This window comes from Scylla paramamosain, chromosome 9 (assembly GCF_035594125.1).
Source record: "Scylla paramamosain isolate STU-SP2022 chromosome 9, ASM3559412v1, whole genome shotgun sequence".
In the NCBI taxonomy this organism is placed as follows: Eukaryota; Metazoa; Arthropoda; class Malacostraca; order Decapoda; family Portunidae; genus Scylla; species Scylla paramamosain.
Genome location: NC_087159.1, coordinates 12,045,197 through 12,063,319, shown reverse-complemented (window position 1 = coordinate 12,063,319; position 18,123 = coordinate 12,045,197). Strand labels below are relative to the sequence as shown.

General features: G+C 39.5%; 1 protein-coding gene across 7 annotated transcripts in view; it reads left to right on the top strand.

Annotated features, from left to right (window-relative positions):
• The first annotated feature begins 4,810 nt into the window (after positions 1-4,810).
• LOC135103613 (bis(5'-adenosyl)-triphosphatase enpp4-like) overlaps positions 4,811-18,123 on the top strand; it is a 30,966-nt gene continuing 17,653 nt past the window's right edge. For 4 of the 7 annotated variants that reach the window (XM_064010090.1, XM_064010094.1, XM_064010095.1 and 1 more), the window contains exons 1-4: positions 5,723-6,090; positions 15,002-15,173; positions 15,432-15,692; positions 16,111-16,312. In XM_064010090.1, coding sequence (XP_063866160.1) covers positions 5,909-6,090; positions 15,002-15,173; positions 15,432-15,692; positions 16,111-16,312 — 817 coding nt within the window. In that variant the 5' untranslated portion in view covers positions 5,723-5,908. Of the gene's footprint in view, positions 4,889-5,722; positions 6,091-14,605; positions 14,790-15,001; positions 15,174-15,431; positions 15,693-16,110; positions 16,313-18,123 lie in introns of those variants that run through there. The other 3 variants (XM_064010091.1, XM_064010096.1, XM_064010097.1) reach the window with 3 other exon arrangements.

Sequence of the window (18,123 nt, the reverse complement as noted above, 5' to 3'; positions counted from 1 at the left end):
TCCTTTTTAGAAACAGGCTGAATGTAGGCAAACTTCCAGCAAAAAGGAAAGGTAGATGTTGACAGACAGACCTGAAAGAGTTTGACTAGGCAAGGTGCATGCACAGAGGCACAGTTTCGGAGTACAATAGGAGGAACCCCATCAGGTCCATAAGCCTTCTGAGGGTTTAGGCCAGCGAGGGCATGGAAAACATCATTGCAAAGGATTTTAATAGGTAGCATGAAGTAGTCAGAGGGTGGAGAAGAGGGAGGTACACGCCCTGATTGATCCAAAGTAGCATTTATAGCAAAGGTTTGAGTGAATAGGTCAACTTTAGAAATAGATGAGATTGCAGTGGTGCCATCATATTGAAATAAAGGACAAAAAGATGAAGAAGCAAAGTGATTGGAGATGTTTTTTTGGTTAGTTGCCAGAAGTCACGAGGGGAGTTAGATCTTGAAAATTTTTTACACTTTTTATTAATGAAGGAGTTTTTGGTTAATTGGAGAACAGACTTAGCATGATTGTGGGCAGAAATATAAAGCGCATGAGATTCAGGTGATGGAAGGCTCAAGTATCTTTTGTGGGCCACCTCTCTATCAAGTGTAGCATGAGAACAGGCTGGGTTAAACCAAGGTTTGGAAAGTTTAGGTCGAGAGAAAGTGAGGAATGTACGCCTCCATGCCAGGCACTATCACCCCTGTTATGCGCTCGGCACGCAGAAATAGATCTCTGACACGGAAGCAGTAGTCATTCCAAGGAAAATGAGCATAATACCAACTAGCAGAGGCAAAACACCAGAGACACCTCCGCTTTGGGGGATCCTGAGGAGGGACTGGAGCAGTAGGACAAGATACAGATATGAGATTGTGTTCGGAGAAACCCAATGGAGAAGACAGGGTAACAGCATAAGTAGAAGGATTAGAAATTAGGAAAAGTCAAGAATGTTGGGTGTATCTCCAAGATGGTCAGGAATACGAGTAGGATGTTGCACCAGTTTCTCTAGGTCGTAGAGATTAGCAAAGTTAAAGGCTAGTTCAGCAGGATGGTCAGTGAAAGGATGGTCAGAGGAAAGCCAAAGCTGGCGGTGAACGCTGAAGTCTTCAAGAACGGAGAAATTTGCAAAAGGGAAGAGAGAATGTGCTCCACTTTGGAAGTTAAGTAGTCAAAGAATTTTTTATAGTCAGAGGAGTTAGATGAGAGATATACAGCACAGATAAATTTAGTTTGAGAGTGACGCTGTAGTCAGCCAGATGGTGGAAAATTCAGAAGATTCAATAGAGTGGGCACGAGAGCAGGATAAGTCATTGTGCACAAAGATGCGACATCCAGCTTTGGATTAAAAATGAGGACCGAAAAGGTAGGAGGGAACAAAAAAGGGTATACTGTCAGTTGCATCAGACACTTGTGTTTCAGTGAGGGAAAGGAGATGAGATTTAGTAGAAGAGAGGCGGTGTTCTACAGATTGAAAATTAGATCTAAGATCGCGAATGTTGCAGAAGTTAATGAAGAAAAAATTCAGGGAGGTGTCAAGAAACTTAGGGTCGATACAAGAAGAGCAGTCCGACCTGGGGACATTTGTGGTCGTCTCCCCAGATGGGGACCGAGGCTGGCGTAGGAGTTGCCATGATAATTTTGAATTTTGAGTTAAGGGTGTGTGTGTGTGTAATTAGGTGCATGTAGTTTTGTGTGAAGTAAGAGAGTTGTCTTTAGAGGGCAGGCTGTGACTGCCCCCTTGTGTTATGAGACACAAAAGGAAACGTTCACGGAGGTCACAGCCAGGTTTAATGACAGGTTTACAGCACTCCCTGATCCAATGCTTTAGACCTCACTGGGAGTAATTATCGTTTCGGCAGGTGTCTACTGCCTTCTCCTGCTGGTGATCTTTGCTTCCCTCATATATTAATTTATGGTCATATATTAATTTATGGTTTGAATTGAGCATTTAGGCATTATTCTTTCCGGTGATTCCCTGGCGCTACCGCACTCCTACCAGGACATACTTCATGTCAGGTACTTCCTACTTCAAAATGAAATGGTGTTGTAGCATATATATACACTGTGATGATCTAAAAAAAAAAAAAAAAAAAAAAAAAAAGTTTGTGTAATATATTTGTAATGATCCTTGTATTTTTTTTTTTTTTTTTTTTTTTTAGCAAACACCACAATACTTGGCAACGTTTCCCCCAGGTGATGTCACGTTTCCATGGGTGACTGATTGAGGTTACACGTTCAGAGTGACCGTGTTAATCCATGGTCACTTCCTCTCGCGCTATCAGTCAGGATGGAAGCTACCTCTCTCGCTAGCTCTCGTCACCTCCAGTGCCGAGAAAAAGAGCTTATTTACTCAGTAAATAATAATTTTTTTTGGAAGAAAAGGCTAATAGGGGGTCATTACTTGATCCCTCAATAGCTGTTACCCGAACAGCGAAAGCCCTTTTACCTGGATGGTGGTGTGGAAAAGTCATAAAAATGTAACGTCATAGTTTAAGAGAAGTATCATATCTAAAAGGAAACCTATCATATTTAAACGAAATTAAAAATGGAGAGAGAGAGAGGGGGGGGGGGGAGACAGGTTGACCGACTGACAGGCAAATTTTTTTTTTTATCAAATTCTAATGATTCATAGACAAGTATAAATCTCTGATAGAAATAAATTTGCATGATATATTATAGATTGTATATGCAGAGAGAGAGAGAGAGAGAGAGAGAGAGAGAGAGAGAGAGAGAGAGAGAGAGAGAGAGAGAGAGGTGATGTGTGTGGGGAGCGAGGTTATCAGTAACACAGGCTCCAATCTGACAATTGGCCCAGTACAAGGTTTGGCAGTGCCGCAAGCCGGGAACCCCCAGAAAGGGCAACACTTAAACTTTCAATTCAAAATGGTCAGACAATAGTGACAGCCACCTGGGCATCCGTTCTTGTCATCTGCTGCTAATCTCCAGCTTTGTTAGTTTTGTGTTGACTCATCCCATCGTGTTGTTCTCTTAGCTGGTCACGTTGTTTGGCAAATCTATCCCGGATCCAAATTTCTCCTGGGTGACGCCACTGCACATGCGCACCATATTGAGGCGACAGGATCAAAACATCACTCAGGTATTTTATATATTTTTACGTATTATAAACTAATTTTCAGGTTTTATTGACAAATCACTATTGTTTCATTGTATATGTATATGTTAGGAATGGAGCAAGTAAACAAAAGCAGTGAGTGATAACAGAGTACCAAAACTTTCTCTCTGTGCAAGTATTAAGTCCTACCACCATGTTATATATTTTACGCATTACCAACATCGTTATGGAGTTTTATTGACAATATACTAATGCTTCCTTACCTGTGGAATATTTTAAGATAGGAATGCAACAGATAAACAAGAGTAGTGAATGATAACAGACCACCAAAATCTTCTCCCCTTGCATATGTCAAATCCTACCACCATGTTTTATGTTTAAAATATTCTGCTGACAATGGAACATTCGTAATTTGTCAATAAAATTCCATACCTATGTTGACAATACGTAAAATACATAATTATAAAACATGGTGGTAGGACTTGACATATGCAAAGGGAGATTTTGGTGCTCTGTGATCATTCACTACTCTTGTCTACTTGCCCCATTCCTATCCTCGCATATCCACTTACAATAAAGCAATTCTTGGAGACTTCAATGTTCACCACCAGCTTTGGCTTTCCTCTCCCTTCACTGACCATCCTGGTGAACTAGCCTACAACTTTGCTATCCTCCATGACCTAGAGCAATTGGTGCAACACCCTACTCGTATTCCTGACCGTCTTGGAGATACGCCCAACATTCTTGACCTTTTCCTGACCTCTAATCCTTCTGCTTATGCTGTCACCCTTTCTTCTCCGTTGGGCTCCTCCGATCACAATCTCATATCTTTATCTTGTCCTATCACTCCAATCCCTCCTCAGGATCCCCCCTAAGCGAAGGTGCCTCTGGCGTTTTACCTCTGCTAGTTGGGGGGACCTGAGGAGGTATTTTGCTGATTTTCCTTGGAATGACTACTGCTTCCGTGTCAGAGACCCGTCTTTGTGTGCTGAGCGCATAACAGAGGTGATAGTGTCTGGCATGGAGGCATACATTCCTCACTCTTTTTCTCGTCCTAAACCTTCTAAACCTTGGTTTAACACAGCTTGTTCTCGTGCTATACATGATAGAGAGGTGGCCCACAAAAGGTACTTAAGCCTTCCATCACTAGAATCTCATGCACTTTATATTTCTGCCCGGAACCATGCCAAGTCTGTTCTCCAACTAGCCAAAAACTCCGTCATTAACAGAAAATGTCAAAACCTTTCAAGATCTAACTCCCCTCGTGATTTCTGGCATCTAGCCAAAAATATCTCCTATAACTTTGCTTCTTCTTCTTTCCCTCCTTCCGCGGCCTCCCCTCCTTCCGCGGCCTCGCTGCACAAGACTTTCTTCTTTCTCTCACCCCTATTCTGTCCACCTCTCTAATGCAAGAGTTAACCAGTATTCTCAATCATTCATCCCTTTCTCTGGTAAACTCTGGAACTCCCTGCCTGCTTCTGTATTTCCACCTTCTTATGACTTGAATTCCTTCAAGAGGGAGGTTTCAAGACACTTATCCACCAATTTTTGACCACTGCTTTGGCCCTTTTATGGGACTGGCATTTCAGTGGGCATTTTTTTATTAGATTTTTGTTGCCCTTGGCCAGTGTCCTTCCTACATAAAAAAAAAAAAAAAAGTAATTTGTCAATAAAATCTCAAATAGTTGATAATACGTAAAATATATATAATATACCTGGGTGATGTTTTGATGTTGTCGCCTCGATATGGTACGCATGCGCAGTGGCGTCACCCGGGAGAAATTTGGCACGACAACGTCTCCTCTGTTATCTATCAGGGTGGTGATAGCTTCTTAATTGGTACCTGCTTTCGTGTTTATCATCTTCTTCCCTCATTTATTCTTTTTATTTCTTACTTCCTTCTTCATTTCTTCATCTCTTCATTCTTGTTTCATTCCTTTCTTCTTACGTGTTTCCTTTCTTTTTGTTTCTTGGGTTACGATAAGAACATTTCCTAGTGGTCACGACTGCCTTCCCTAACCACCCCATGATTACCAAGACGGTCCATTCACTCACTCAGTTGCCTTATATCTTCAACATAATTAAAAGTATAAAATCATAATATCTGGAATCAATGTCTTCGTATTTACACATACGCAAGTCGTGCTTTACTTAAATATTGAAAATGGCTCGTATCCTATTATGTTTGCTTTAAAATAACCAATTCTGAAGGTATTTTCTTAATACTGTACCTAGTTTTTCTGTAAAACTGCAATTAAATTTTTATCTAATAATGTACCTAGTTTTCTCTAGTAACTTTCCTTTTTTTCGCATACTGCAGCTTGTCTAATACTGCACGGTACAGTATTAGACAAGCTGCAATATATATATATATATATATATATATATATATATATATATATATATATATATATATATATATATATATATATATATATATATATATATATATATATATATATATATATATATATATATATATATATCGTGTGGTTTAACTGCATAAGCTATATTACTGGAGAAAAATTGGCTTCAGTAATAAATAAAAACTAAGTACTGTACCCAGCTTTTTTTTAATACTGAAGCCAGTTTTTCTCCAGTAATGTAGTTGGAGCGGTTAAACCACACAAAATATTTAGGACTTAAAGAGTTTGAAAGGTCTTGTTGTTATTAGAAATAAACTCGGGAAAGAAAAAGAGAAACGAAAAAAAGTATTGGTCGTATCTCTTAAGTGTTTACTTCAGCAGCAGGTGTCCCAGGTGTACATGAGCTGTCACCAGCATTCGGGTGTCGGGCGTGTGTGTCTGTCACCTCTTTCTGGATTACTGACTCGTCCTCGCCTCCTTCCATAGCTTTAAGATGCACACACTGGTCCTGGCCTCCCTGGTGGTGCAGCTGCTGGGTGTTGTGAGAAGCATAGGTGTGGGGCGGCAGGTGGTAGTGGTCGCTCTTGACGGTTTCCCCAAGGAACAGCTCTCCAGGCACCCGTGGGAACACCTCACTTGGGTATATGCGCATGGCAGTCAGCCACGCAGGTTCATGTGAGTGTTGTGGCGATTTCGTGGAGGTTTGTTGAAATAACCTTGAATAATATCAGTGTTTCCATCCTAGGGCTTAGTTAGATCGAGTTAGATTGGGTCCAGAATGGTTTGGTTAATTTCAGTGCTCATCTCTTCAGTGTGTAGATTATGTAGTAATTTTCTAGAGTCCTTTCCCACCCTTATTACTGGTCTGTTCTCTTCCATTCTTTCACATCCACCTTTAGATACACCTAAAACATAAATAAAAGGTGGGGGAGAAGTGCCCTTGTCCTTAAGGGAGGGGGTCCCCTAGTGGTATTATTATATAAGTGCACCCGTCTCATGGGAAAAAAAAAAAGCATTGTTCTCGGTGAAGTATGAGGGTCACATTTATAATGCAGTGATGTATGTCTTCACCGCCGCAAATTGTTTGTTCTTGAGATATTAATCTATCATTTCTTCTACGTACCCAGGTTACGTTGCACCATGCTGGTCTGCAGGCAGTGTCAGGAGAAAGGGAAGGCATTAGACAGGTTAGGGGAGGAAAGGGTGATAGAGGAGGGAATTTCATTAGTGCATGCATGAAACAATGCCAAGGCCAGTCAAAAAAATATTCTTATAAATCAGCCAATATGCGGGCTGTATTCTGCAAGGCGGGAGGGAAGAGCTTGAATTTGAATCAGTCATGGACAATGGTTAAATTCATTGGCTGGAGTGTGATTACTTTGAGGCAATGAGAAAATTTCACAGCAATAACAAAGCTGCACTTCAGTTTCTACATGCTCATGGTGCCCTGCCAACTTCTGTGAAGTGTCTGCAGTGTAACAAGGTACCAAAGAACCAATAAGATAGGTTTAGTTAAGCTCTGTTTTTTTTTTTTTTTTCAGTGTCATTCATGAGGATGAAACTACATTTTTTTTGGTAGATTTTGATGTATTTTGGATGAATCTCTGCATGTTTTTGCTGCAAATCATTGATTTACATGTGTGGATGGATATAAAAAAGTTGATTTGTGGCAGAAACATTTACTAGATTCATTCAGAGTACATCAAAATCTATGAGAAAAATGTAGTTTTGTCTGAAAATGTTAGATGGGTGTGCTTGTACAGATTCACCCTCCCCCCAGTTATGTTAGGCTAGGTAATGCTAGGTTAGATTAGTTTCCTTAAGGGGGGTGTCCGGGGGAAGCAAAGCCCCCTGATTAGGTCTGATTGAGTTTTATATAAAAGTCTATGGTGACTTAAACGGGGGAGCATCACCCACAGCAGACCAGCTGTGAAGTGAATAAAATGAATTAATTGAAACTTAACCCAATGTAACCTAATCTAGCTTTGTGTGGAAACATGTTATTTCAAAGTAACTGTTTTTGGATGTGGATGTAATAGTAAATGTAATCTACCATACCTAATCAAACATTTTGTAACCAATCTTGGCACTCATGTAAAAGTGGGCTCCCTGGCTGGCTGGGCCCACATCCTGCAGGTGTGAGTTGCCAGTTATGCATTTCTGTTGCAGTGTTACCACATTGGGTGAGCAAGGATACTGCCATTCTGGGCAGAACAAACAAACACTTAATGCAGTACAGCCTCAAAAGACAAGGAATCCCAATAGCTAATGAGTTTGAGAAAAATCTTTTGCACAAGTCAATATGTATATGAGGATGAAATATTTTGAGAGAGTGGCCCTGTGTCCTGACATCTGTCATTGGTATAAAGATATCTCACAGAGATAGGTGATAATTCCTTGAATATTTTCCACACTTTGGTCAGATCAGCTCTGAGTATTCTATCCTGCACTGAATACAGACCCAGAGTAGAAAGGCGAGCACTATAATCCACGTTACAAAATCAAGAAATTTGCTTAGACCAATGACATTGAGCCCCCCTCCAGCAGCGAGAAATCTTCTTCCTAACCTGTATGCCAAACCACTGAACAGAACTCATTTATTGGATGAATATGTGTGAGATAGAAAGCATAAATGAGGAGTTGACTGTGCTCTTCAGAAGATTAGAGGCAATACCAGAAGCCTTATTGACAATTCTGTGAATGTGTTAGTGAAATTTCAAGGTGTTATCAGCCAGCAGTCCCAAATCTGATGCTGAATCTACAAACTGAATTTGATAAGAAACAGACATGGAAAAGGTGGAGGAGGAGTGATGATGCTTGTAAAAAAAAAAATATCAGGGTGGAGAGTGTGGAACAAGCAGAAGGCTTGATGGAAGGCTTAAATTTGAAACTAACAAATAAAAGAGGAGGAAGATGATATGTTACAGTGGTGTATGTCCCACAAAAAACGAAGACCTGGAATAGGGAAGAGCATGAACAGTTGCTGAATGAGACAGAAAAATGGCTTGTAAAGAAAATAAAGAAAACAATAAAATTATTATAATGGGATATTTTAATTGTAAAGAGATACATTGGGAGGAGTGAAACACAAGAGAAGATTCATGGGAAGATGAAGTTTTGAAATTGGCAATGAATAACATAATGACACAGTGGGTTCAGCAAAACACTAGATACAGAGGAGGAGAGGAGCCATCAAAACTCAATTTGGTACTATCAAAAGAAGCAGATATTATAAAAGACATGAATTATGATTGTCCAATAGGAAAAGCGACCATGTGATGATAAGGTTTTGCATTAAAGAAAAAAAAGAGAGGAAAGTAGATGTGAAGATTACAGAAATGAAAGATTTAACTATGGTAAGACAAATTTTGAACAAGTGAGGGGATACCTTGGTGAGGTGGATTGGAGTGAATTTACCCAAGCAAGTAATGTGCAAAAGAAGTGGGAAGCTTTCATCAATATATGAGTATATGAGGAGGGAGTGAAAAGATGTGTACCAGAAGTAAATACAAAGAGAAAATATAACAATGAGTGGTATAATAAAAGATGTGAAATAGTGAGGGAGGAGGGGGAGAAGCCATGAATTAGATGGAGGAAGAAAAGTACACAGGAGCTGTGGCAAAACTACACAACTACAAGAAATGAGTATGTAGGGGTTATTAGAGAATAAAGGAAAAGTTATGAGAAAGATGTTATGGACAAATGTAAGGAGGAACCAAAACTTCAGATATGTGAATAGTAAAATGAAAAATAGAGAAGGAATAAATAGGTTGAAGGTGAACTGTCAAATGTTTGAGAATCAGGCTGAAATGGCAGAGATAATGAACAAGAGTTTTCAAGTAGTGTTCACAAAAGAGAGAATATTTGTGGGGCAGAATGAGATGAGTTAGGAAATTGGTCTATGGGAAATGCAAGTAACTGAAGAAGACGTCCAGAAACATTTGGAGGGATTAGACGTTACAAAGGCACTGGGACCTGATGGAGTGTCAGCATAGATATTGAAAGAATGCAATCAGCAGTCGACATGTGTGGTCCACAGTATTACTGAGAGGTAGGTCCCTAAATGAAAGTAGAGTCCCAGTTGAATGGAAGAGAGCCAATATAGTGCCAATTTATAAAGGTCGTAACAAAGAGGAGCCTTTGAACTATAGACCTGTGTCTCTAACAAGTGCAGTGTGTAAGTTGTGTGAAAGATTAGTGAAGGATAAATGGATGCACTACCTAGAAGAAAATGAAGCAACAATTTGGATTTAGGAAAGGAAGAACATGTGTTATAAGTTTAATGAGTTTTTATTCTAGAGTGCTGGATATAATGCAAGAAAGAGATGGTTGGGTAGATTGTGTTTATTCAGACATGAAGAAAGCCTTTGATAAAATGCCACACAGGAAATTATGGTAGAAGTTAAAGCATGAGATGGATGGGAAATTCCATGTCTAATAGAGAGAGATGAGAACTGTGGTAAAGGATCAGGAATCATCGTGGAAAAAAAGTCACAAGCAGGTTACCCCAAAGTTCAATACTTTTACTAATCATGTTTGTGGTTTATATAAATGATGTGACAGAGAGTGTGAATAGCTACAAGAGCCTTTTTGTGGATGATGCTAAGTTGCTGAAAAAAGTTGAGAATGTGGAAGATTGTGAAGTGTTACAAGAAGATTTAAACAAGGTATCTGAGTGGGGTCATAGATGGGAAATGGAATTTAATTTAAAGAAATGTAATATAATAGAATTTGGAAAGAGTGCGAGGAAAGTAAAAGGGAATTATGTGTTGAATGGTGAAAGGTTTAGTGAAGCAGAAGAGGAAAAGGATCTAAATGTTACAGTGACTGGGAATTTGATCCCAGAGAAACACATTAGCAAAATTACAGGAGAAACCTATAACTGTTGAGAAGAATAAGGCTGGCTTTTGTGTATATGGATGAAGAAATGATCAGGAAGATGATTATATCACTGATTAGACCTAGAATGGAATATGCAGTGGTGGTGTGGTTACCCCACAAGAAAAAGGATATTAGGAAGTTAGAGAGAGTTCAGAGAGCAGCAATGAAGATGGTACCAAATATCAGGGACTTGACATATGAAGAGAGACTGGAAAGATTACATCTACCAACGATGGATAAAAGGAGAAAAAGGGGAGACCTGATTGCAATATATAAAGCATATGAGGGAGTTGAGAAGGTGGATCAGAGTGACTTGATGGTTTGGGATACACATGATACTAGAGGACATGGAAAGAGGCTGAAGAAGTGTGCTCATAGAAGAGACATCAAAAAATATAGTTTCCCATATAGAAGTAATGATGTATGGAACATTATGGATGAGGAGATGATAAATGCATAAAGTATACATGGATTCAAGGCTAAGTTGGATATTAAAAGATATGGAGATGGAACAGCACAAACAGCTCTTTTCCCATAAAGTATAACTAGGTAAATACACAAACGTGATGCCCATCTTGTGACATAAAAGTGATCATATCTCTTGCCTGAAGAGAGAGAGGACACACACACACACACACACACACACACACACACACACACACACACACACACACACACACACACACACACACACACACACACACACACACACACACACACACACACACACACACACACACACACACACACACACACACATGATGCCTGTCTTGCAATGTAAAAGTGATCATATCTCATGCCAGGAGAGAGAGAGAGAGAGAGAGAGAGAGAGAGAGAGAGAGAGAGAGAGAGAGAGAGAGAGAGAGAGAGAGAGAGAGAGAGCTAACTAGCTGCCCAGTGTGGCAGTATCCTCACTTGACCAATGTGATAACACTGCAAGAGAAATGCATATCTTGCAACTAAGACAACTCTCTTCCTTCACACAAAACTACAAGCACCTAATTACACATAAACCCTTCATTCAGAATTCAAAATTATCATAGCGACTTCTACACCAGCCTCGGAGCCCCCCAACTGGGGAGGGGACCACAAATGTCCCTGGGTTGGACTGTTTCATTCATGGAACCATACCAGGTCTGTTCTCCAACTAACCAAAAACTCCTTCATTAATAGAAAATGTCACTCTTTCAAGATCTAACTCCCCTTGTGACTTCTGATACCTAGCCAAAAAACATCTCTAATAACTTTGCTTCTTCTTTCCCTCCCTTATTTCAACCAGATGGCACCACTGTTATCACATCTATCTCTAAAGCTGAACTTTTCGCTCAAACCTTTGCTAAAAACGCTACCTTGGATGATTCAGGGCTTGTTCCTCCCTCTCTTCCACCCTCTGACTACTTCATGCTACCTATTAAAATTCTTCGCAGTGATGTTTTCCATGCCCTCGTTGGCTAAACCCTCAGAAGGCTTATGGACCTGATGGGTCCCTCCTATTGTTCTCTGAAACTGTGCCTCCATGCTTGTACCTTGCCTAGTCAAACTCTTTCAACTCTGTCAACATATACTGTACTTCTTGCTGGAAGTTTGTCTACATTCAGCCTGTTCCTAAAACTACTGTCCTATTGCTTTAATTTCCTGTATATCTAAAGTTTTAAATCTATCCTCAACAGGAAGATTCTTAAACACCCATTACTTCATCGTTTTCTATCTGATCGCCAGTATGGGTCCCATCAAGGCCACTCTACTGGTGATCTTCCTTACTGAGTCTTGGTCATCTTCTTTTAGAGGTTTTGGTGAAACTTTTGCTGTTGCCTTAGACATATCAAAAGCTTTTGATAGAGTCTGGCACAAAGCTTTGATTTCCAAATGACCCTCCTATGGCTTCTATCCTTTTCTCTGTAACTTCATCTCAAGTTTCCTTTCTGACTACTCTATTGCTGCTGTGGTATATGGTTACCGTTCTCCTAAATCTATTGACAGTGGTGTTCCTCAGCATTCAGTCCTGTCACTCGTTCTCTTCCTATTATTCATCAATGATCTAAACCAAACTTCTTGTCCTATCCACTCCTACGCTGATGATACCACCCAGCATTTTTCCACGTCTTTTCCTAGATGTCCAACCCTCCAGGAAGTAAACAGTTCATGCAGGGAAGCCACAGAACACCTGAATCCTGATCTCTCTAGAATTTCTGACTGGGGCAGAGCAAACTTAGTATTGTTCAATACCTCAAAAACTCAATTCCTCCATCTGTCAACTTGACACAATCTTCCAGACAACTATCCCCTCTTCTTCAATGACACTCAACTGTCCTCCTCTTCCACACTGAACATCCTTAGTCTGTCCTTATAATCTAAACTGGAAACTTCACATCTCATCTCTAGTTAAAACAGCTTCTATGAAGTTAGGTGTTTTGAGACGTCTCCACCAGTTTTTTCTCACCCCTCCCCCTCCCCAGCTGCTAACTGTACAAGGGCCTTATCTGTCCATGTATAGAGTATGCTTCACATGTCCTGGGTGGGGGTTCCATTCATACCGCTCATTTAGACAGGGTGGAATCAAAAGCTTTTTGTCTAATCAACTCCTCTAACTGACTGTCTTCAAACTCTTTCTCATCACTACAGTGTTACATCTCTTGGTGTCTTCTGCTATTTTCATGCTAACTGCTCTTCTGGTCTTGCTAACTGCATGCCTTTCCTCCTCCCATGGCCTTGCTGCACAAGACTTTCTCCTTTCTCTCATGCTTATTCTGTCCACCTCTCTAATGCAAGAGTTAACCAGTCTTCTCAGTCATTCATCCCTTTCTCTGGTAAACTGTGGAACTCCCTGTCTACTTCTGTATTTCCACCTTCCTATGACTTGAACTCCCTCAAGAGGTAGGTTTCAAGATACCCTTTAATTTTTGACTACTGCTTCGGACTCTGTTTGGGACTGGCATCTCAGTGGGCTTTTTTTTTTTTTTTTATTGGATTTTTGTTTCCCTTGGCTGGTGTCCCTCCTGCATAAAAAAAAGAAAAAAAAGAAAACTTGCTTTGGCAGGATGTGGGCCCAGCCACCCTAGGACCCAACTTTTCCACAAGTGCCCTGATTTTATCTAATCTTACTTAATATAACCTAACTTAACTTACCGTAGCATATGATATATATCCTCAACCTGGTGCAGGTAACATTATCACTAACTGCCCTCTTGAAGGAAGCAGTATGTTCATACATGCATTTTACAACTTTATGCACTGCTGTGAAATAGGTCATGGTGCTTTGTTTTGTCTCAGAAGTAAGAAACTGCCCGAAGTTGAATGGGTCTGTGAAAGATGTCTGTGTGTGCTGGGCACTTTTGATTACTTTGCAAGTATTGCTTGATTTTACAAAAATATTCAAGATTCCCTGACTTTTTTTATTTGAACAGTGTTCTGCAATGAGTGTTAGGTGCTAAAGCAACTGTAGTGTGTGGGTAGGCCAGATAAGGCCTTTTTTTATGAACTGTCAGAACTGATCACAGTTTAGTTTTTAAAGTTGAGTGGGGTGCAGCCCCACTATTAGGACCAGTGACAACAAAGCTTTATAGCTTAGACTAAATGAACATGATCTTTATACCAGGCCAGTAATTCCACATGGTATTGTCCAGATGGCATTGTTTCAGTGAGAATACTCTAGAGTGGATCTTGGTTGTGTAAGAATAGTCTTCTACTTTTTATGCAGCCTTATAAAAAAATTGCAATATAGAAATTTGTGTTCGAGGAGGATTGACTGTATGTATACATAATTGTATTTGCATATGTTTTAGCTTTGAAATTTCCTGTGTTTGTAAAGTATGCCACCTCATATGAGGTGTTCAGTTACATAATGATGTAAGTGCCAAAATCTAAAAGTGGAGAAAGCAGTAAAATTTTTGGCAACATGCAGAATGTGATAACTTTTTATTGGAATGAGCTAGGAAGCTCTAGTTTGTTTTAAATTGAAGCTCGATGACCTTGCTTTCTATTCAGCATGAAAACATTAAACATTACACAATACATTCTGATTGTTGCAACATTAACTGTGTTTTTCTCCATTTTTTAGTTAACATTTTGAGAAAAAGCTTCTCAACACCGAAATTCGCTCCAATTTACATTTTTTTCAAATCATGCTATTTTATAAGTGTGTGTGTGTGTTTGTACACATTAATGAAAGAAATTATAAAAATAATAATTTTTTAATCAGCACATTACCTTTGATGATGATGATGATGAAGATGTGTTGGTGATGACAATGATGACTGATGATGATGATGATGATATAGGGGTGGGGTGTCAGTGGGAAGAGGTGGTGAGGCAGGAGGAAGAAGGTGATGTTAGGGGAAGGATGCGCTGCTCATTGGCCAGTGGAGGGGTGCGGCACAATGATGAGGCAGCTTCCCCATCTCCCATTGGTTGCTCAGCCTTGTGTCTTCTGGCAGTGTCACATGTGTTGCTGGCGAGGTGAACTTCAGAGCGTATAAGTGGCAGCGTTGATACAGGTGACAGTACCTTCCAAATGAGAGGGGTTTCGACCATGTTGGGAACTGAATTTTAACATCTGCCTTAGCACCCCAGATAGAGGAAGGGTTGGGGAAGACTGTGCTATAAATAACTCATTTTCACCAGATGTGGCACTTATGTCACTGTGTAACTGAATGCCTCATATATGTTAGAAAGGGGTGGTGGTATTAAACATATTTTGTCATTACAGAAATCAGTTTCCAACCAAGAGTTTCCCAAACCACTTCAGTGTAGCAACAGGAATGTACTTAGAGTCCCATGGTGTGGTGGGGAACACAGTGTTTGACAAGACACTGAACCGCACCCTCACCATCAAGAATAGTGAACTCTTTACACAGAACCCTGGAGTAATGCCTCTCTGGGTAGGTTCACTGTCTGGTCTTGAAATGTCATGCCCTTATTATCATGAAGTGAAGGTCTTGGATGAGTCAGGATTGTGGAGGATCTCTAAAACAGTTGTAGTACTGCTTAAGAATTTTATTATGCTTGATATGTGTTGATGTATTTATGAAAAATATGATATATCCAGAATAGATAAAAATTTCGCACAGATTCTCCTCTATTATAAGCTCAGTTACTATACAGGAAGGAACAGTCTAACTAAACTCTGCTTCTTGTAGACCCTGAATGAACAACAGGGAGGCAGCAGTGGGTGTATCATGTGGCCAGGCTGCGATGTCCCCTTCCATGGGAGGAATGTGACCTACTGGGAACCTTATCAGAACAATGCTTCACTTACCAACAGTGTGGACCTGACTGTGGAATGGCTCACACATGCCATGGTTCCTGCCAACCTCATCTTCCTATACCATGATCAACCTGACATGGCAGGGCATGTCTATGGCCCAGACTCACCCTACTACAGTGATGTGCTCAAACAGGTATCTAATCTGATGCTGAGTTCTGCTGATATGACAGGATCTTGTATATACTAAGTTATGTTGAAAGCAACTTTATTGATCTAGAACTTCAATGCCATTGATGATTTTTTTTTAAATTATAATTTGTCCTTCATGTAGGAAGCATTTAAAGAGGAAACAAAATGTTATCAGTGGCTTAAAAGCTACCTGTTTCTTTTTTTTTTTTTTTTTCCAGAATCCTAAAGTTCCTCTACCATTTAGTAAATTCCTTTCATCCTACCTGAAATGGTTAATTTATTGAGGCAAACCAGTCTGTAGCAAATACTTTTTTTGTAATTAAGGTGAAAGATTTGTTGGTATGTTGAAGTAGTTTGAAGAATATGAATGTGCATAGTGTTGTATTCATTTTGAACATTACTATTAAGTAAACTCTCTACAGGTAGATGCAGGTGTAGGATACCTTTTCCATTTACTGGAGCTGCGAAAGATAAGACAAAAAGTGGATGTAATCATCTTGAGTGACCATGGAACAGCCTCAATCTCTGCAGAAACTGGCATCATTAACTTGGCTTCTGTGCTCAGCCCAGAACTGTATACTTACACAGGTTCTTCTCCAGTTCTTAATATATGGCCTGTTGAAGGTAGGTATACTTTTCATTATATGTTCACTTTTTTTAATAAAAATGTATGTATTCAGATTAAGCTGCTTGATTACAGATTATTTGAGGCTTTAGGCACTTATTGGCTAGTTTTCATAGATGGGTATCATTGCTATAATTTATCATGATAACAATAATGGGTTATCGGTAATCTGATAATTATTTTTCCTGCATTATCGATTCATTAGTATCATTGATACTTTTGGTTCCAAACTAACAATAATCGATAATTTTAGATTTTGGAACATGAGCATGTTGAAGTTTTAAACTTGCACTAGTTACATAATGAGCACATACTGCAAATACTGTATAGCTCTTATTTAATTATTTTACAGGGTGTCCCCAAAAAACTGACATTATTCTATCACCTAATATCATGAACAATTTTCATCCAAATTGTCTCAGATTTTAGCAGTATATCTAGAATTCAATACATTTTTAAAGTCTAACCTATCGTATATTTCTGTTTTCAGGGTTAGACATGCCGTTTACTGCAACAAAAAAGGCATTTTGTGTATTGAAGTAAGCCGAAACTCAGTCAGATGTGAATGCACAACATGAATTTGTAAGAAAATTTGATAAGTAAGCGTCAACAGGGATGTGGTGTAAGAAGTTTCAAGAGGAAGGCTGTTTGTGTTGGAAAAAAGGATATGGATGGCCACCAGTTTCAGAAGAGGTGATGAACCAAGTTTGTGAAACATTTAGTCAGAGTCCAAAGAAATCTGTGCGAAGAGCAAGCCTGGAAACATGGATCCCAAAGTCAATTGTTTGGCGTGTCATAAGAAAATGCTTGCTGCTGGCCCCCTACAAGTTTCAGCTTATGCAGGCTTTAAAGCTGGGGACAACTTGGTTGACCTTCTCTTCTGAAACTGATGGCCGTCCAGATCCTTTTTTCTGACACAAACAGCCTTCTTCTTGAAACTTCTTATGCTGTGTTTAAATCTGGTTTCCTGTTGGTGCTCATTTATGAAATTTTCTAACAAATTCGCATTGTGGATTTACATTTGAGTTTCGTCGTACTTCAGTGCACAAAATGCCTTTTCTGTTGCTGTAAACAGCATGTCTAATCCTGAAAAGAGAAACATATGAAAGGTTAGACTTTAAAAGTGTACTGAATTCTAGACGTACTACTAAAATGTGAGACAATTTGGAAAAAAATTATTCATGGTATTAGGTGATGGAATGATGTCAAATTTTTTGGGGTACCCTGTATTTTATCTTCTGTGCTGTTGGATGTGCACCATATGCTCTACCTTTGATTTATTTTAATCCTAAGGTGAGCTTGGAAGATAAATCATATTCAAATTCAATTGCAGGTCTGTCTTATGGTCTCTTTAGACTTGTGTAATGAACAATAATGAACTTGTGTAATTAATAATTAGTGTAATTAATGAGGGGCATAGTGGAAGGGACAATAACTTAAGGTGATTATTTTATGATGTGAGTGTAAGAAAGAGAATTCACTGGTTGGGTATGTGGAGAGAGAGAGAGAGAGAGAGAGAGAGAGAGAGAGAGAGAGAGAGAGAGAGAGAGAGAGAGAGAGAGAGAGAGAGAGAGAGAGAGACCATTGACAAGCTGAGTGACCAAGAGTCCAGTGAAACTGCCACTAGTGTACTGTGTATGTGGAATGTGGAGTAGGAAAAATATAATAATTTGTTGGATGAAAATAGTGATGTTGATGAGGAATGGAGAAAATTATCCATTTGCTTTGATGAGGAAGAAATGAGAGGGCTAAAGAAGAAAACACTGAGTTTGGGGTTTCCTTAAATGATGTGAAGATGTTGAGAAACCAG